This window comes from Canis lupus, chromosome 6 (genome assembly GCF_003254725.2).
Source record: "Canis lupus dingo isolate Sandy chromosome 6, ASM325472v2, whole genome shotgun sequence".
In the NCBI taxonomy this organism is placed as follows: Eukaryota; Metazoa; Chordata; class Mammalia; order Carnivora; family Canidae; genus Canis; species Canis lupus.
Genome location: NC_064248.1, coordinates 38,652,897 through 38,670,977, shown reverse-complemented (window position 1 = coordinate 38,670,977; position 18,081 = coordinate 38,652,897). Strand labels below are relative to the sequence as shown.

The 18,081-nt window shown below is 67.7% G+C and overlaps 1 protein-coding gene across 3 annotated transcripts; it reads right to left on the bottom strand.

Moving 5' to 3' along the window:
- Positions 1–110: 110 nt before the first annotated feature.
- On the bottom strand, positions 111–16,791 carry CASKIN1 (CASK interacting protein 1). Of its 3 annotated transcripts, none has more exons than XM_025416923.3 (20): positions 16,615–16,791; positions 11,554–11,605; positions 11,333–11,430; positions 10,976–11,121; positions 10,790–10,885; positions 10,541–10,671; positions 9,980–10,088; positions 9,790–9,898; positions 9,591–9,685; positions 9,278–9,395; positions 8,187–8,288; positions 7,996–8,084; positions 7,835–7,919; positions 7,657–7,748; positions 6,800–6,910; positions 6,618–6,719; positions 5,194–5,332; positions 3,079–5,118; positions 2,015–2,432; positions 111–1,749 (listed from the first exon to the last, which is right to left on the bottom strand). In XM_025416923.3, exons 1-20 carry the CDS (start codon positions 16,706–16,708, stop codon positions 1,650–1,652), a joined length of 4,326 nt encoding a protein of 1,441 aa, XP_025272708.1. In that variant the 5' UTR covers positions 16,709–16,791; the 3' UTR covers positions 111–1,649. The 3 variants fall into 3 exon arrangements, with proteins under 3 accessions (XP_025272708.1, XP_048967451.1, XP_048967449.1); XM_049111494.1 differs by lacking the exon at positions 16,615–16,791 and adding an exon at positions 11,923–12,224; XM_049111492.1 differs by lacking the exons at positions 6,618–6,719; positions 6,800–6,910 and having other exon boundaries at positions 16,615–16,790.
- Between the last annotated feature and the right edge of the window lie 1,290 nt (positions 16,792–18,081).

The window sequence follows — 18,081 nt, the reverse complement described above, 5'->3', positions numbered from 1 at the left end:
CTCCTCTGGTCAGCCCCAGGATGTAGCCCCCTGACCAACTTCCTGCTGCCAGGAGCAAACTAAACCCCCACTCTCCCCAACACACGTCCCCAAGAAGTGAGCCAGGCAGCTCTGTTTTCTGCTGTTTATTGACAGCTGACAGCAGCTCCCTGCCCGGAACCCCCCTCCCCACTTGCTGGAGCCCCGGCCTGGGCCGCCCACTGAAGAGAGGCCAGGCGCACCCACCTGGGGCAGCATCAGGGCATGACAGTTGGAAGGGGCCCCACATGCCCAGATGCCACGTCGGCCGATCCCCTCTGCCCGCCCACATCACAACCGCTGGTTTTTCGGGGTCGTTGATTTTTTTTTTTTTTTTTTTTTTTTTTTTTTTTTTTTTTTAAGAAACGTCAAAGTTGTGCCCAACACACGTGGATCAGCAAACACAATAGAGGAGGCCAGTCAGTACTTTTTGGAGAGAGAGGAGAGAGGAAAAGGGGGGGGGCAAGGACCACACGACACAGCCTGGGACCATGAGCAGAAGCGTCTGTGGGAACTTGGATGGGGTAGAGTCCCGGGAAGGAGGGTTGGGCACCCCCCCACCCTGCACGCGCCACACGCAGCCTGGCATGCACACCCTGTGCCCACTGCTGCCCCCGGGCTGATGTGCCCATGTTGCACTCACAGCTGCCCCAACGCCCAGGCGCACCTCCCACCAGCACCCCCGGGAGGGCAGGGACCCTCCCCACCAGCTCCACGGTGTGGAGGACACAGCCCAGCAGCAAGCAAGGCACATCCTTCGAGTTCTTCAGACGCAGAGAAGTTAGGAGAGAGGGAGGGGGAGGCCCTAGCAGAGCATGGACCCTCCGGGACCCCAGCCTCCTGTTTGTGCTACTGGGCCAGGGGTCCTGGACAGAGAGAAGGATGGGCAGACAGACAGCCAAGGCCTCTAACAGCTTTTGTCTTGAGCTAGACTTCAGTGTCCTTACAGTTGGTAAATGGTTTTCTATAGAATCAATAATATTTTTTCTTTCTTTAAATATATATTTGTTAAAGTTATACCTTTTGTTTCTCTGGGGAAATCTGCCTCAGCTCATTCCCAATAAATTAATACTCTCGATAGCTTATATTCTGGGGGGTACAGCAGGGCAGGGCGCGACCCCACCCCAGCCCCTTGTGCTGCGCTGGAGCGGCTGGCAGAAGGTCCCCAAAGGGCAGTTCTGTGCTGGGCATAGGCCTGTGCTCTGCCAGATGGGGAGGGGGCGGAAGAGGCTGCCCCCCTCCCGCTGCCCGCCAGGCAGGGGCCCGGGGCTGCCCCTCCTCCGCCCGCAGCAGGCTGAGCCTGGCATGGGTGGGCGGGTGGCCCAGCAGTTATTGCACAGGGAGCAGCAGACGGGAGCGGGCACCCAGCGGGCAGCAGCGTTCACCCAGAGCCCTTGGGCCCCCTGGCCAGGCAGTCCTCCAGGCCTGCGCCCGGGGGCAGTTGTGCTTGTGCAGGGGACGGGCAGCACGGGCCTGCCGCCCCCCGCCTGGCCGGCCGTCCCCTGCGCCTGGCCTCCGCCGGCCGCCGCCCTGCCCGCTCGCGCTGCGCCCAGAGGTGCCCACCCTGAGGTAAAGGTCAGTGTGCGGGCCGGGCCCGGGCGGCGCGGGCAGGCCCGACGTGAGCGGCCGCGTCACTCCAGCATGGCGTCCAGCTGGTCGGCCAGGTCGTCGAACATGCTGCCGATGTCGTCCAGGATGCTGCCGGTGCTCTTCTCCTCGGCCGACGAGGGGCTGCGGGCCGGCGGGCGGGCGTGGGCGGGCGTGAGCGGGCGGGGCACCCCTGCCCGCGTCCCCCCAGGACCCGACCGCGACCCCTCTGCCCCCGCCCCTTCCCCGCTGCCCCGCCCCACTCGGCCCGCCCCCGCCCCGCAGACCCCGCCAGAGCCCATCCCTTCCCTGCAGGCCCCGCCCCCGCGGCAGCCCCCGCCCCTTATCCGCAGGCCCCGCCCCTTCCCGCAGGCCCTTCCCCCGCCGCAGCCCCGCCCCCCGCACCTACCGCACGCCCTGCGCATCCTCCTGCCGGATCTTCTCTTCCACGGCTTGCAGCGCTGCCGCCAGGCACGCGCTCGTCTCCTCCAGCTTCTGCCGGGCGCTGTCTCCCGGCGAGGCGCCCTCGGGTGCGGCGGGGGCCCCGGCGGCGGCGGCGGCGGCGGCGGCGCGCGGCGGCTTGGCGGGCACGTGCAGCGCGGGCGCACCGGGGGACGGGGGTTTGGCGGGGCTGGCGCTCAGCGAGGGCGGCGTGCTGGCCGGCTTGGCGAGGGCGGCGGGCGGCTGGCGAGCGGGCGAGGGCGCTGGCGACGGGCTGGCACTGCCCGACTGCAGCCCCGCCGCGGCCTTGGCCGGCTTGGGCGCCGTGGGCGGCGGCGGCGGCTTGGGAGACACGGGCGGCGGCGTGCCGTGGGCGCGCTTCACCTCTGCGGGGAGGAGGAGACTCGCACCGGGGGCGGGGGGCGGCGGGACACACACCTGCCCTCGCGGCGGGAGTCCTGCCGGGGCCCCGCCCCCCCCGCCCCTCCACCTCCCGCCCCCCCTTCCCCGGACTCCCCGCTGCCGCCAGGGGGCGCGCCCCTCTCTGCGTACCTGTTGGCGCACCGCTTCCAGACCCCTCCCGGTCTGCCCCCCAGCGCCATGCCCCTTCAGGTGTGGCCTGCCACCACCATTGGCCCTTGAGTTGCTTGAATACCGCAGGGCCTTTGCACCTCTGATCCTTCTGCTTGGAAGCCGGCCCCCTCCCTCTGTGCCGGGGTCACTGTCCAGCCTGGCCAGGGTTCTCCGTGACCTAGCATCATGCACCTGTCCTCCCTCCACGGGTGCTGTTATCCATGGCTTTCTGTGCCCCCTTCACTGAGCAAAGTGACCGACATCTACCCTCCTCCCAGTTCTGGGCCGGCAGAGTTGTCCCATGGGTGGGGGGGTGGGTGACGAGGTCTGAGGACCCTTTCCCACCCCGTTCTCCCCAGCCTTCCTCCAATTCAAGGAGAGGAAAAGCCCTCAGACCCTGGAATGGGCGGGTGGGGAGGCTGGGGTGGGGGCCCTTCCCCAGCGGGCTCCCGCACCTACCTGGGCTGCCAGGACCTGGCAGCGGCACCTTCTTGGAGGCAGGCGTGGGTGAGCCCTGGATCTTGGGCACAGGCTGGGCCAGCACGGGCTTGGGAGACACTGGCGGCTTGGCTGGCTTCCGGGTGTCGGTGTCAGGCGGGGGCAGCGGGGGCAGGTGCAGCAGGTCGGTGGGCGGCGGAGGTTCTGCCGGTGGGGGTGGCGGGGGCAGCTCCGGGGGCCCAGTCTGCTCAGAGGCTGGTCTGCGGCGCACGGTGCCCGTGCCGTTCTGGTACACGGACAGTGGCGGTGGCGGCTCGGGCCCTGCCTCCCGCTCCTTGGCCTTGGGCCGGCGCTTGACCGTGTCAGACTCAGTCAGGATGAACTTGACGTTCTCCTGCTGGCTCTGCTTGGCTCGGATGCGCCTCTTGAGCGTGGCACTGGCCTCCACCCTGGCCAGGGATGGGCCCTCCGCACTCGCCTCACCCTTGGCTGGACCTCGAGACCGCTGCCGGGTGGCACCATCCTCCACAACGTGGCCATGATCTGCAGGCCCCCCCGAGTCTCCAGGCCCCCGGCGGGCGGCGGCCAGAAGTCCCGTGACAGGCCCGCTGAGCGTGCGGCGCCGGTTCACCACCTCCCCGTCAGGCCCGATGGCCTCCTTGTGCTTTACTGACGCCAGCACTGTGGCTACCCGGCCCGGCTCCGGGCTGGCAGGGCGAGGCGTGGGGTGGCCCTCGGGGGGCCTGCGGGCTGCTCGGCCCCCACCACCGATAGAGGACAGCTCCAGCATGGCCGCGATGCTCTTCACGCTGCCTGCGCTGCCTGTGTCCACGCTGCCGGCCAGGTCGCTGGCCCGCCGGCGCTGCGCCCGGACCCCTAGCTGGCCGTCCTCGGCCCCGGCGCCCTCCGTCTCGGCGTCCGGCACCGACTCGTCAGCCAGGTTGGCGCTGGCCATGGCGGAGCTGGAGCGCTTGGGCGGGGGCGGCGGCGGCCCCTTCTTGCGGGGCCGCACGGCAAACGACTGGCTGCGGTTGACGTTCTTGTCAGCGCCAGCGGGGGCTCGCACTGAGTGGCTGCGGCCCACTCGCCGCTGGACGGTGGCGTAGGGCCCCACGGCGGCTGGCACCAAAAGCTCGTCCCGCTCCGGCTCGCTGTCGGACGCCGTGTAGCGGTTCAGGCTGTGGGCGCGCTTCTTGGGCCGCCCCGGCTCCACGTCGGCCTCCGGAGGCAGGCACAGGGTGGGCACTGGCGGGGGTGCGGCCGTGGGGGGCGGCGGCCCTGCATCACTCTCCACGGGCTGGGGTAGCACATAGGCAAAGCCGCGGTGTGTGGGTGACTGCGGCAGCGAACGGGGTGACATGGGCCTCTCCGTCGGTGGCAGCAGCTGGGGGGTGGGCTTCACCTTGGCTGTGGCTGGAGTTGGACCATGAGGCACCCCCAGGGCCTGAGGGGAGCCTGGCTGAGCCTTGGTGGGCGTCTGAGGGGGTGTGAAGGGGCTGGCACCTGGCGGGAGGACCTGCCGCGGCTTGCCTGGCACTGGGGGTATGCTGGCCCGCTTGACGCCGTGGCTGTGCCGGCTGGGCCGGGTCTCCTTGGGCGGGGTGCCGGAGGCCGGCCCCTCATCCAGCAGGTACTCCTGGCTTCGCGACAGGGGGCTGCCAGGCCCCGGGGGCCCCTCGCCCAGCAGCTCCTGAGAGCTGCTCATGTGCCGTGCCTGTCCGCCCAGGCTGGGCTCCTGCCGCAGGGAGGCCCTTGGCGTGGGGGGCAGGTGGTTGGGGGGCTTCTCGGCAGTGGTGGTAGGGGCGGCGGCAGCGGCACCCTCGGCCGGGCCGGTCATGGCAGCCTGCAGCTCACCACTGAGCTCGCTGTCCTGGAAGGTGGTCATCTTAGGAGACTGGCAGTCAGCCGGGGCGGGCTCAGGCGGCGTTGGCGACTCGATGGCCATCACTTCGAGCGACTGTGGGGCCTTCCGGCGCAGGGGTCCCCCCTCATACTTGGCATACTCTGCCTTCTGCAGCTCTGCCAGTTTCCTCACCGCCAGCATCAGCTTCTTCTGGTGTCCTGGGTGGGCAGGGGCAGGTCAGGCCAGGGCAGGCAGCGGGGACGAGAAGACAGGCGGCGGGGCCAGGGCCTCACCCAGCTTAGTGATGCCGATCTCCTGCAGGTCCTCCCAGGTGATGTCGGTGATGAAGTCTATGTTCTCATAGCCGTTGTCCACCAGCACCTTGTAGTACTGGGCCAGGCCGATCATGGACAGCCACACCGCCAGGTTCGCCTGGGGAGCAGGAGGACAGACAGGGCAGCCCCAGCCGTGGCCACACCCTGCCTGCCGCTCAGAGCTTTCGGGGGAGGGGGAGGGGCACCGGGCCAGCCTGGCACAGACAGACAGAAGGACAAATGGACAGGCCAGAGGTGTCAGCTTTGGAGACAGCGTGACCTCAGGAGGAGCCCAAGGCCAGCTCCCACGCATGTGCGAATACACGCAAACACACACAGGGATGACCCTATCCTCAGGACACCGTTGGGGGAGGGGAAGGACGTGCCTCCTCACCCTCACCTGCCACGGCAGCCACGTCACGGACACAGACACACGGCGCCACTGACCAGATACACGTAGACACGCACCCTGCGTCCCAGCCATACACGAGCAGCAGCACCCTCCGGACACGCTCACGCCCATTTCCACACCATACTGGGCACAGGTCACGCAGGCACAGCACGTACACATGTAAATACCCATGATGCTCTCCACTCACATGAGCCATGTCCACCTTCCACACTCCCAGCTGGACACCCGTTGCTCACTCACCGACACGCAGCACACGTGGTCACCCCTAGGTGCCCAGAGCAACGTGAGGCCCATGGGACAGGGACATGCTCATGGGGAGAGGTGAGCATGAACCTGCCCATCACTGACCCACAGCCCTGGGGGCTTTGGGTGTCCTCGTAGATGCAGCAGGCCTTGGGCCCACCTTCCCCGGGCAGGCCCAGAACCTGTCGCACCACACTGGTGACTGTTGGTGACGGCACGGCAGTGTGTGTGGGTGTCCGCTGTCCGCGGAGCCAGCACGTGCTGCTGAGAGTGTGGGTGTGTGCATGCAGTCGTCAGCCGGCGCCTTGACTATATTTGGTACACGTGTGCTGTCCGTGTACACGAAGCAGGCACACGTCCTCCCTGGACACGTGCCTGGATGCGTGCAAGCACTTCCCGTCAACACGGGGTCCTCTTGGCGTGTGGGGGGGATGCGGTGGGGTGTTGTTGGGTGCCAGGTGGTATGCCTGTGTGGCTGCCTCAGTGTGGAGGGCCTTTGCGGGAGCATGTACTGGGGGGTGGCACCCTCCTGGCTTCAGGCTCCCCTTGCCCTGACAGCCCCCAGAGGCTGTCGCCCCTGCCCCTGCCCCAGGAAGGCTGGCTCCAGTGCCCGTGACAGACAAACAGAGGCTAGCCTCTGTTCTCTCCCTGGAGCCCCAGAGGGCAGGTGAGGGCTGTAGCCAGAGGGGCAGTCTGTCTGTCCGTCCGACTACCCTGGGCACAGCCACCAGGGTGCCGGGAGCCTTACGGGTTTGTGCTCCGGGAGCCAGTCGGGGATGCTCAAGCCGCTGATCTCTGCAGTGATCTTCTTCCGGTGGCCTGGCTTGGTGACCCCAATGGCCGTGAGGTCCTGGGAGAGGAGAGGCCCGTGAGCGGGAGGCCTTGGGCCCGTGTCGGCCACCGCGGGCCGCCAGCCTCCGGGCAGCTCACCTCCGGGGTCATGCGGCTGATGGTGGGCAGGTCGTAGCCGGCGCTGATGAAGTTGGAGGCGTAGAGCTGCAGCTGGAACGTGGCAAGCCACTGGCTCACGGCCTCGGCGCTCTGGAAGACACAAGGGACCCGCTGCAGGCTCGCCTGCCCGCTGGCCTGCCAGCCGTGCACCCGGGCCGCTATGCCGGCTCCTCCTCCGCTCAGCTGCTCGGTCTGCCATCTGCTGGTGCCCCCGCGGCCGGGCCTGGGACAGCCTGGCCCCCGCGTGCCTCCTCGCTCTGCGGTCCCCACTGCCGGCGTGGCGAGCTCCGTCGGCGCTGCGACCGCCTCCTGTGGTCTCCGCCGGAAGGGTCCAGCTGCTGTCGGCTGTGTCACAGGCTCCCCTGACCAGCCCCCCTGTTCCCTCACCGGGGACACCTGCACCAGGGGCTCGGGAACGTGGCCTCTGCTGCGCCGCACGGAGCAGCCCCCGCCCCCCAGCCGGGGCAGGTGGGCTCCGTCCAGAGGTGCGCAGGAGAAGCAGCCAGCCGCCCGCGCCGTGCCCACAACGGGCCCCTCTCAGCCCCACACGTGGCCGGCCTGGCCTCACACGCACGCCTCCTACGCACAGCACACGCGCGCACGTGCCCGGCTCGCAGTCACCGCCCACACACAGGCACGTCCCCTGCTCACCTCACGCCCACGTCACACTTGCCGTTCGCACCAGCTCACACGCACAACCCACACAAGAGACAACACCTACACGCACAGACTGACAAACGGACAGAAGTATGGCCTGGCCTGTCAGGGCCCCCCGCTGCCCGCGCCCCAAGCAGGCTGCCCGGGAGCCCCTCCCCGCGGCCAGCGCGGCCCGGTACCTTGCCCTCCGAGGCCGGCTCCAGCTTCCGGGGCGGCTGCTCCCCGTACACCTGCCCCGCGTGGGCCGCTGGAGGCTGGGACCGGGCCGCACCTGGAGACAGACGGTGTGCTGGGGCAGGGGTGCTTGGGAGGGGGGCGCTCCCCGCCAGACCAGGGCTGTGGCAGCCTTGCCCTTACCTGTGGAGCCCTCTGGAGGCTTGACAGGGCTGTCCCCGAGGCTGGACTCGGAGACCGACTTCTGTGAGAGCACCGTTGCCAGGAGCTACAACCCAGACAGGCACGCTGGCCGGCGCTGCTCGGCGCCCAGCCACCCCGGCCCTGCTCCCCAGACCACCTACCTTGACCCCTTCGGAGCCTGCGTGCAGGGCATGGCCCCCGCCGCTTCTTGCACCCGCCGCACCACTCAGACTGCCGCTGCGGTCCCCGCCTGCCAACACAGGGAGCACCCTGAGCCGCTGCTGGCTCTCCCCGCGCGGGGTGCTCCCTCATAGAAGCACTGCCGCCCTGACCTCCAGAGGTCAAAACCTACCTGCAAAAGGCTTCCTCAGCACCCAGATCTCCTCGGGGGGCGCGGAGGGCCCCGAGGAGCTGCCCGCCTGGGGTGGGCTTTCTTCGGCGCCTGCTCGAGAACCTGTGGGACAGCACGGCTGCCCTGAACCCCGGGCTGGCCAGGCCTGGGGCCCCCACGTGGCGAGGGGGCATCCTTGGCCTGGCCCCAGAGCCTGGACAGAGCAGGGGCCCCTCACGTTGACGCTGCAGCCTCCTCTGGCCCCGGCTGTCTCCAGGCAGTGGCAAGAGCCTCAGAAGACCCCTCCCCGCCCTCTGCACGTGAGAGCAGGACACCGTGGCGACACTGTGGTCCTGGGTGGGGCATGGGGAGGGCAGGAGGTGCACCTCCTTTCTGCCAGGGGAGAGGCCCCCAGAAGCCTAGATGACCCTGGGTGGGCTTCCCATGCCTCCTGACGGGCTCCCTCTGTCCCCTCCCCTCACCTGTCGACGTCCACGTCATCTCTAGGAGGTAACCCATCTCACCAACCCCCCTGTGGCCCGGCCGCACGCCTTTCCTGCTCCTCACACTGTGCCAGCTGTGCTGTGTGGGTCTTCTTCAGGCCCTTGACATCGTATGCCCTGTTCTGCCCCAGGGCCTTTGCACATGTGGTTCCCGCTGACTGGATGCTCTGTCCGGGCCAGCCTCCCCGCCCCAGTGCTTTTTCTGACCACCCTGTCTAGAAGGCAGGCCTCTGTACACCTGATGAATCACTGCATTTTACTCCTAAAACTAATAAAAATAAGTAAAAAGCAGGCCTCTGTGCACATTCTCTTTAGCATTAGTTGGCACATTTTTGTATTTACTTCACTGCCATTCTCCCCACTGTCCCTAGGGGTGAGCTTGAGAGCAAGAATGAGGTCCATCATTCTTGGGTCACCATCGATTCCTAGCGGCTGATGCATGACGTCTATTGAATAATTGAAGGAATAGGTGTGGGGAGGCTGACGAGCCGGCCGGCAGGAGCCCACTCTGGACCCCACGCCCAGCAATGGCCCTGCCACCCACCACACATGGCCACGTGCTTCCTTCTGGCGCCCAAGCCGAGGCCCGTGGGGTGGGGGGGGACTTGCCTGCTCGCTTCACAATGGCCTCGCCCAGGGAGGACGGGAAGTAGCCCACACGGTCGTGGCCGGTCCGGTTGTCGTGGATACAGCCCTTCCAGCGGCCGTCGGGGTGCTGCTCCAGGACCTGGCCCGAGGCGTCGGGGCGAGCTCAGGGAGACGCCCCTCCAGGTTGGGGAGGGTGTGTGTGTGTGTGTGTGTGTGTGTGTGTGTGACCCGGGCCTCCCGTCCAGACCCCCGGGCTTCCCAGTAGCCACATGGGGGGCTGCGGGGTGAGCACCTGGGCCCCCCCATCCCCCTGCCCTCCCCAGGCTGGCCTTACCGTGATGATGTCCCCAGCTTTCACGTTGAGGCTGGTCAGGTCGTAATTGTTGCAGTAATCCTTGGTCGCCCGGACCTGCAGAGCCGCCGAGGCCTCTGGGGACACAGGAGGGAGACCCCCCCAGTCCTGCCAGCCGCCGGGCCCAGACCCCCCAGCCCCCACGCCTTCCCCGGCCTCCCCGCCCCGCCCCCTGGCCCACCTCGCAGCAGTTGCTTGATCTCCTTGCTGGCCTGGGACGTGGTGAACTGGTGCACGATGTCCAGGGCCGTCTGGCTGTAGGTGTTCCTCACATGGGCATTAATCCCGTTCTGTAGGTGCCAGACGGTGTGGCCTGTCAGGAGACCCCCTGCTCCGCGCCCCCGCCCCAGCTCCCACGGCCCCTGACTCACGTCCAGCAGGAGCCGGACCACTTCCGTCTTCCCACAGAGCGCGGCTTCGTGCAGGGCTGTGCCGGACTTGGTCTGGCGGTTAATGTCAATGCCAGCCTGGAGGAGGAGTCTGGAAGGAAGGCGGCGGTGGCAGCGGGTGGCAGCCACGCTCCTCCCCAGTGGACGGGCATTCCCAGGCCCCGCCTCCCAACTGCGGTGTCAGCCCCTGGCCCAGCATCTGTGGAAGTGACCCCCACGGGGCTGACCCCACAGGGCTGACCCCAACGGCCATTAGGCCACCCTAACGGGGGCCGCTGCCAAGATACCCACTTCACAGAGGGAAGAGCTGGGTCTCAGAGAAGCTGAGTGTCTCCACAAGGTCAGCCAACGAGTGGCAGGGCCACGACCTCGCCGGGGCTCGGGGCTGTAGAGGCCGGGGCCCCGGCCTGTCTACTGCATCCTTTACACGGTGGCCAGAGGTGTCCTGCTCACCTGGAGGCCTGACCACGTCCCCGGGGCCCCTAGGCCAGAAGCAGGAAGCCCACAGCTGGGCCGCCTCCTCTCGCCCCCACATGGCCATACCTGATGATGTCAATGTGGCCATTCTTGGCCGCCAGGTGCAGGGGGCTGGTGCCATTGGGGTCGGTGGTATCTCCGGGCCGCGGCTCCAGCAAGGCCGCACACATGTTGCTGCTCAGGAGCAGCTGGACCACCTTGAGGGAGGGGCCGGGGCCAGGGCAGAGGGTCACAGCTGTGTCTCCCCACTCCCACCCCTCCCTGGGCGGGGAGGCAGAGCACACGCAGTCCCCTCAGCTCTCTGGGGACACTTACCCCGACGCGGCCGAACTCACAGGCCAGGTCTAGGGGTGTCTTCCCCGAGTTGTCCACCATGCACGGGTTGGACTGGTGCTGCAGCAGCATCTCGGACTGCGGGGCCACGGGCTGCCATCAGACCCCGGGGGTGGCCACCCGGCTCCTGCCGCCCTGGCGCCCGGCCACCCCTGACACGCTCCTTACCACATCGTAGTGACCGTGCTGGGCCGCCAGGTGCAGGGGGATGTGGCCCTCGTCCGAGGGGATGTTCACTGCTGAGCCTGCCTTCAGCACCAGCTTCATGGGCTCCTTCCGGCCCTGCCAGGCCGCGTAGTGCAACGGCCGCATGCCTGGGAGAAGGCAGGGGAGGGTGGGGGTGGGCGGGGGGCGCCGTTGGGAGCCAGCCCTCAGCCCTGAACCTGACCCAGCCTACAGGAGGCTGATCCCAGGGGAACCTGCCTCAACCCAGACCGAGACTCTGGGCCGGGGCCTCCGTCGCGGCACCCCCCGCCACCCGCGAAGTGACCCCTGCCCTGGCGCTGGGGTCCCTGACCGCCTTGCCTTTGTTGTCCTTGATGTCCACGGCGGCCTGGGCCTCCAGCAGCAGGGCGATCAATTCTGTGTTGCCATTCAGGGCCGCGTGGTGCAGGGCGGAGAAGCTGCGGTGGCGGCAGGCATGAATGGGCGGGGAGGGGGTCACCCGGCCTCCCGCAGCAGCCACCCACGCACCCACATCCACCCGGCCCCCGAGCCAGCCTGGCCTCTCCCGTCTGTGAACTCACCCATCCGGGTCCTGGAAGTTGACATTTATCTTCTTGGTAGAGCCCAGGAGCTCTAGGGGTGGGAAAGGGACCGTGAGGGCGTCTGTCCCGCCCCTCCGGGCAGCCGCAGAGCCGGCAGGCGCTCCGGCTCGCTCCCCGGCAGGCTCAAGAAACAGTTCTTCATTGAGTCAAGTCTGTCCCCTGCACTCAGCCACAGGTACCAGCTCTTGGGCCCTGGTTTCCCCACGGAACTACGGTGTTGGCAAGTTCACAGAGCCGAGGGCTCCGGGCTCGTCCCCACCCGCGGACGGACGCCAGAGCTGTGCACCCACACAGGCACACACATGCGCACATGTACCCCCTCCTTTGGGACGCTGGCTAAGCACCTACCGATGGCGGGAGGGAGAAAGCCGGCACAATCTGTTTCTCAGAAGGACCCAGATGGGGCCGGGGGTGGCCTGGGAAGGCTGGAACACCCGGAAATTGGGGTATCTCTGGGGGAAGATCTGCATTTTCAGGGTGCAGCCTACCCCCATTCCCAGCCCTGGGCCTGCCCGTGTGGACAAGTCCCAACTGGCAAGGCAGGAGGAGGGGGAGCCGGGCAGGCAGGCGGGTGCCCCCGAGTGACCACGCAAGAACGGCCACCACATCTTCAGGGGCCCGCCTGGGGCCCGGGATCAGTCCGCCCGAAGCTCAAGGGGCCCAAACCCTCCCTTTGGGGCCCCAGTTTCGTCCGGGCCCTCCCCAGTCCTGGCCTCCACCGCTGAGTGCCGGAGGAAGGGAGCCCACCGATGCCCTCCCTGTGGGCTCAGGGCCAGCCGGACTCAGGCCAAGCCCCTGCCTGTCTGGGCCATGGTTACATAACCCATTTGTGGGTCAGTCACTCTGTGAGGGAGGGGCTGGCAGGACAGAAGCCCCTTTGTGCAGGCCCAGGACAGGGTGGGGGCAGGGGTCCCCAAGAGCAGGAACCCAAGAGAGTCAAGTCACAGAGGGGCTGATCCAGGACCCACTTGGGGACCCACAGCAACCCCGGCTGCTCCAGCCTCGGCTCTCCAGCTGCTGGATGCGGGGTGTGAGGCCCCGCCGGTCCACGGGGCCCACGAAGGCAGATGGACCCAAGTTCAAACTCTCACCGGGCCCTTACTAGTCCTATGGCCTCGGCCTTAGCTCAAAGGGGAACCAACCGTGGGGCCAGGCTCCCAGGCCTAAGGGCGTGTGCATCCGCAGAGCGTGAAGGGTCTGGCGCAGAGTCAGCTCAGCAAGTGGCAATTACTGACATGAGCCCTGTGGGAGCACCATGCCCACCCTTTCCCTTGAGGGGCTTCTCTGCGCAGAGCGGAGCAGAGGCTCCGGGGAGAGGCATCTCCACCGCCCCACGTCCCCCCTGCTCAGACACTGATGGCCATCTAAGGTGGCAGCAGTGCCACCCTTCCGCGGTGGTCCATGCTGAAACCTTGGAGTCAGCCCTAAGTACCTTATAGGGTCTGCGCCAGCACATCCTACCGGCTCTACCTTCAAGGCACACTCAGAATCCTACCACTTCCCACCGCTGCCACTGTTACCACCAGGAGCAGGCCAGCGTCTCCGATAGAGTCACTGGCATCCCTGCTTCCCCCCCGGCTCCCCTTGCCACTCAGGCCATCCTCCATGCCACTGAGGTCAGGGGGACCCTGTGAGAACACGAGTCAGATCCCACTGCCACTGGTCCTCTCCAGAAGACAGCTCCTGTGTCACTGGGGCTAAAAGCCAGTGCTGGACAATGGCCCACAGGACACAGCCCTGCTTCACTTTGACCTTCCCAGCACCCTTCTTCCAGCCATGCAAGCCTCCTTGATGATGCCCCCACACACCAGCCGCCCCTGCCACAGGGTCTTTGCGCGTGTTGTGGGTACGTGCGGGGTACTGTTATTCCCAATTATCCCCGTGACTCCCTCCCTCACGTCCTTCAGGACTTTATCCAAACGTCACCTGCTTGGAGAAGCCCCGCTGGGCTCCCCATCTAGAACGGCAACCCCCATCCCATCCTGCGTCTATCACAGTTCTCTCTCCGGCTCCTATCACTACCATTTACCTTCTGTGTCCATCTCCATCGCTACAGCACAAGCTCCAAAATGGGGAAGGTCTTTTTTTTTTTTTTTTTTAATCTATTTTGCTCACTGCTGTATCCTTGCTGGCTGAAATAGTGCCGGGCGCGTGTGAGGGGCCGGGTATGTTGGTGCCTGAACGGATGTCCTCCACCCCCCACACTGTGGTCCCATCATCCCCTCCCCTACCCAGGGCCAAGCTCAGGGTGTTCTCACCCCAAAACACTCAGCCTAGCTTTGATATTTGCTGCCCCTTCTTCTGAGCTCCAGTGTGGCCCCGCCTCCCCTGCCCCCCAACCTGGCCACACCTGCAGGCACTGAAAATTTGGAGGAGCTGGAGGTCAAGACCCAGGAAGTGGCACAGACACCAGTAGGGGAGGGGAGTCTCCACCCTGGAGCACCCCCTGATGCGTGTGGGGGACCTTGCGCTTCCAGGAGGTCATATGAGGGAAGCCTGCCTGGTGCCAGCGAGGTGCCCCTCGCAGAGACAGGTGCTCTGGATGGAGGTAGACCAGGCATGGCAGGAGCGGCCGGAGCAGCTGGGGCAGAAGGGGGCGAGTGGGTGCCACAGGGAAGAGCCCAGAAACTCCTCCAGGAGCCTCCTTCTCTTTCCCACAAGAGCACTAGGTCCTGCAGCCCCCATGTGGGCAATGGACATAAACCTCAGCCCCAACCCACCCCACGCCTTTGGCTCTCCCAGCTCCTGCCACTCAGTCCTCTAACCACTTTCCTGGGACCGTCCCTGGCCTTGGGGTCAGCCCCAAACTCCAGGCTGCAGAGACCGAGGGGGAGGTGGCCTCGGGCCCTCTCCGCCCCCCCCCCCGGGCTCTGCCCCCTGCCCAGATGCTCCTCTGCCCCCAAGGCCACTGGTGTGCCAGCCCCACAGAGCCACGGCTGTCCCCCGCAGGGACACGGTCCTGGCCTCTGGTGCCGGCACAGGGCAGGGCAGCCTCTCAGCCTCCCCAGGGCAGGCAGGCAGGGCGGTATCCTCCAAACCCCCCTGGCAGGGAGCTGGGCCACACGCCGCACGGCAAGTATTAGTGGGCCAAGGTGAGAGGACACAGGCATGCTGGCCTGCAGTCTGCAGCGAATTTGGGGAAGGGGAGGTGAGGCCCGGAGGAAGGCCACCCCTCGCCTTGTGAACTCCCTCCAGAGCAGTCTCCTTCGTCTCAAGGGCAGCTGCTGAGGGTCCAGTGCCCAGGCTTGTGAGGGGGGCTCCCTTCCAGGCAGGATGGCAGTGCTGACAGACCCTGGGGCAACTCAGAGGTTGGGGTGCAGGGGGGTGCCAGCAGGAGCTGGAGGTCTTGGAGACAAGGGTCACGGGAAAACCTCCAGAGTGGGGGGATCCTGAGAGAGCACCGCTGGATGCCCCCCACCCCATGGCCCAAACTCCAGCTGTACTTTGCTGAATCAAAATACATCTTACTCCAAAGCAGGCCAGTGTTACCATGACAACTGAGCTAATTCATGGAGGGATTTCTCTGTCTGATTTATTATGCCCGCCCCTGTGAGTCACAGAGCCCAGATACGGGGGCCAGGGCAGGTGCCTCTCCCAGAAAGCAGACCAGGCAGGGACAGGTGCAAAGATCCAGGTGGACACCAGGTAGAGGCACAGCCCCCACACCTTCCCTGGATGGCCAGATCCAATGCCCCACTTCCCTGGAGGCCATCCTGGGCTGCCCAAGGAAATACTCCTGGTTAGTACTTCCTGGGCGCTTAGGAGGTGCCTGGGCTTCCTGTGCGCTCTCCCGCTGTTCTTCCAACAGTCCTACAAGCAGGGACCGCAAATGTCCCCATCCTACAGATGAGACTGAGGCCCAGAGACCTGGAACCGGCCGTGCCCAAGGTCACTCGGCCACTAGGTGGAAACCTTTACCTAGCCTTCCACCTCTCACTCCCTCCACCTGCTTTCAAGGCTCCACTACGGGCTGCCTCTGCCTGGAAGCCCTCCCTTTCTGAACCCTGAAGCCCTAAAGCTGGCCCCAGCGGGCAGACCACCCCGGGCCTCGGGCGTAGAAGGCAGAGCAGCCTGTATAGGTGATCCTGCCAGGCTCTGGAACTGCACAGAGGGGATGGGGCTGCAGCGGGAGGGGTCTTCCTGGGGCTGGAAGGCCTGCCCCCACCAGCAGTCCCAGGCCGGTGGAGTTCTCAGCAGCCTTCCCCGCGAAAGGGGAGGGGCCTCCCTGGGTTACCTACAGTCCCTGGGGGTGGGGGGGAGTGGGGCACCCGGACCCCACGTGCCATCCTGCAGAGCCCTGCCCGTGCCCGCACAGGTGCCCTGACACACTGACACGGCCCTACGTGCGCAGCCGCACACGCAGCTGGTCCGCACACCCATCCATCCATCTCCAGCGGCCCCCGGGGAGGCTCTGGGCTGAGCTGGGATGAGTGCTGGGATCAGGACTCCAAGCTCCCAGCCCTTCCCAGGGGCCCTCACAGCGCACGCTCAGGATGGCCAGGGGGAGCCCCCTCCCCCCCCCTCCCCAACCCCTTTCCCTGCAGGGAAGCCGGAGCAGCGCGGGGTCCCCGCAGGGTCTGCGTCTGCCTGGAGCCCTGCCCGCGCTGGGCCGGGCGACCTTGGGCCTCTGCCCCCCGGGAGTAAAGGGCCCCCAGCGGGCCATGCCTGGGCAGCCACACCCCCAGCATGGTCCTGCCCCCCATTCCCCACAAAACGTGTTATTAAACGTCGGGCGGGGAGGGGGGCGGACAGGGACCGTCCGCCCCGTGGCCGCCCCTCGCCGCGCGGCCCCCTCCCTCTCTCCGCGGCGGGGAAGGGGGGCGGCCTCGCCTCGCCCTGCGACGGTCCGCGGTCCGGCCGAGCCCTCCGGCCGCCAGCCCGGAGCCGGGAGGGGCGGGGGCGCCCGCGGCCAGGTGCCGGCTCGGGCAGGGGCCGCCCCTCCTCCGGCGCCGGGGGTCCGCGCGCGCCGGCCCCGCCCCGCCCCCGGGGACCCGGCCGCGCCCCGCGCCCCGCGCCCTGCGCCCCGCGCCCCGCACTCACTGGCCTTCCCGGGCCGCGGCCTCTGCAGCAGCCTCTGCGCGGCCCCCACGTCCTCCGCCTTCACCGCCTGCACCAGCTCCTGCTCCTTCCCCATGGCGCGGCCGGGCCGCAGCGACGCGGCTGCGCTCCGTGCGCGCGGCGGGCTCGGCTCAGAGGCGGCGGCGGCCCCGCAGCCCCGGCCGCATCCCCCCGCCTCCCCCGCCGCCTCCGCCGCCGCCCGAGCCCCGCGCCGTCCTCGGGCTCGGGCTCGGGCTCGGGCTCGGGCTCGGGCTCGGGCTGGGGTTCGGCTCGGCTCGGGCTCCCGGCGCCAAGGGGCGGGGAGCGCGTCACGGGCGGGGGGCGGGGGGCGGCCCGGGGCGGGGGCGCGGCACCTGGCACCGCCTCCCGGACGCCCGGGTCCCGCTCCTGCGGTCGCCGACCTCCGTCCGCCCGCGCGGCCGCGCGCCCCGCTCGCTGGCTCTGCCCGCAGGCCCCGAGCGCCGGGACGCCCCCTCCCCACGTGCGGGCCGGGCCGGGGCCTCTGCGCGGCCGGGGCGGGGACCGCGGCCGCCGGGGCGGGGGCAGCGCGCGGAGCCCGGCTCGGCGGCGGCGCGAGGCTGAGCCTGCGAGAGGCTTCCAGAGGCTGCGGGACACACGGGGGAGGAACGCGGCGGCGGGCGGCGGGCGGCGGGCGGGGGGCGGGCGCGAGGGCCCGGGCACCCGCCGCGCACGGGAGCCGGCCCGCCAGAGGCTGTCAGACATTTCAGCCCGTGGTTCCCGTGGGAGGTGTCGAGGGATGGTGAAGAGGAATCTCCCAATAATGAATTCGGTGTCAGGGAACCCGCACCCCCACCCCCAACTGCCGCTCCTTCCCCTGCAGCCTCCCGCTCTGTCCGTAAACAATGCAGGCCACGGCTCCCTGCCCCCAGCCTCAGTGCGAACCCTAACCCCAGCGCGGCCCCCCAGCGCTCACCGGGGTGCAGCCCCACAGGCCTCCTGTCCCCCAGCCCCAGCCCCAGCTCCAGTCTGACCCCCCCACCAAGTCTGTTAACCGGCCGTCTCCAGCCACCAACTGGGTCCCTACTGACCAGTCCCTACTCCCTCCTGTTCCCCGGCCTGCCCCCCCCAACACACACGCAGAGGTCTCACCCCTCTGACCCCTTCAGACCATCACCCCACCAGGGCAAGGCTGGCAGGAGCTTTTGCAGGGGTCTGCACATAAGATGGCCTGACACCCCTCTTCCCATGGCCAGACCATCAAGCAGGGCCAGGAAGAAGGTGGCCACCTTGGGGCTAGGGGGAGTAGCAGGCACCAGGACCTCCTGATCCAAGCATTTGATCAGTGCCAACAAGGGGTCTTCCTTGGGATTTAGGGAGCAAACTTAGGTCTCCCAGCACATGCTGGGCTCCCCAGGCCTAGGCTCCCCCCCCCCCCATGCTTTATCGTGACCAATTTCTAGGCATCTGCTGGCTCAGGCACCATGCTGG

Coding starts and splice junctions, on each gene's coding strand:
- CASKIN1 (XM_025416923.3), bottom strand. CDS start 16,708: ATGGGGAAGGAGCAGGAGCTGGTGCAGGCGGTGAAGGCGGAGGACGTG. Junction 11,431..11,553: donor AACTTCCAGGACCCGGATGG/GTGAGTTCACAG, acceptor CCGCCACCGCAG/CTTCTCCGCCCTGCACCACG. Junction 7,920..7,995: donor CAGGCTCCGAAGGGGTCAAG/GTAGGTGGTCTG, acceptor TCTGGGTTGTAG/CTCCTGGCAACGGTGCTCTC.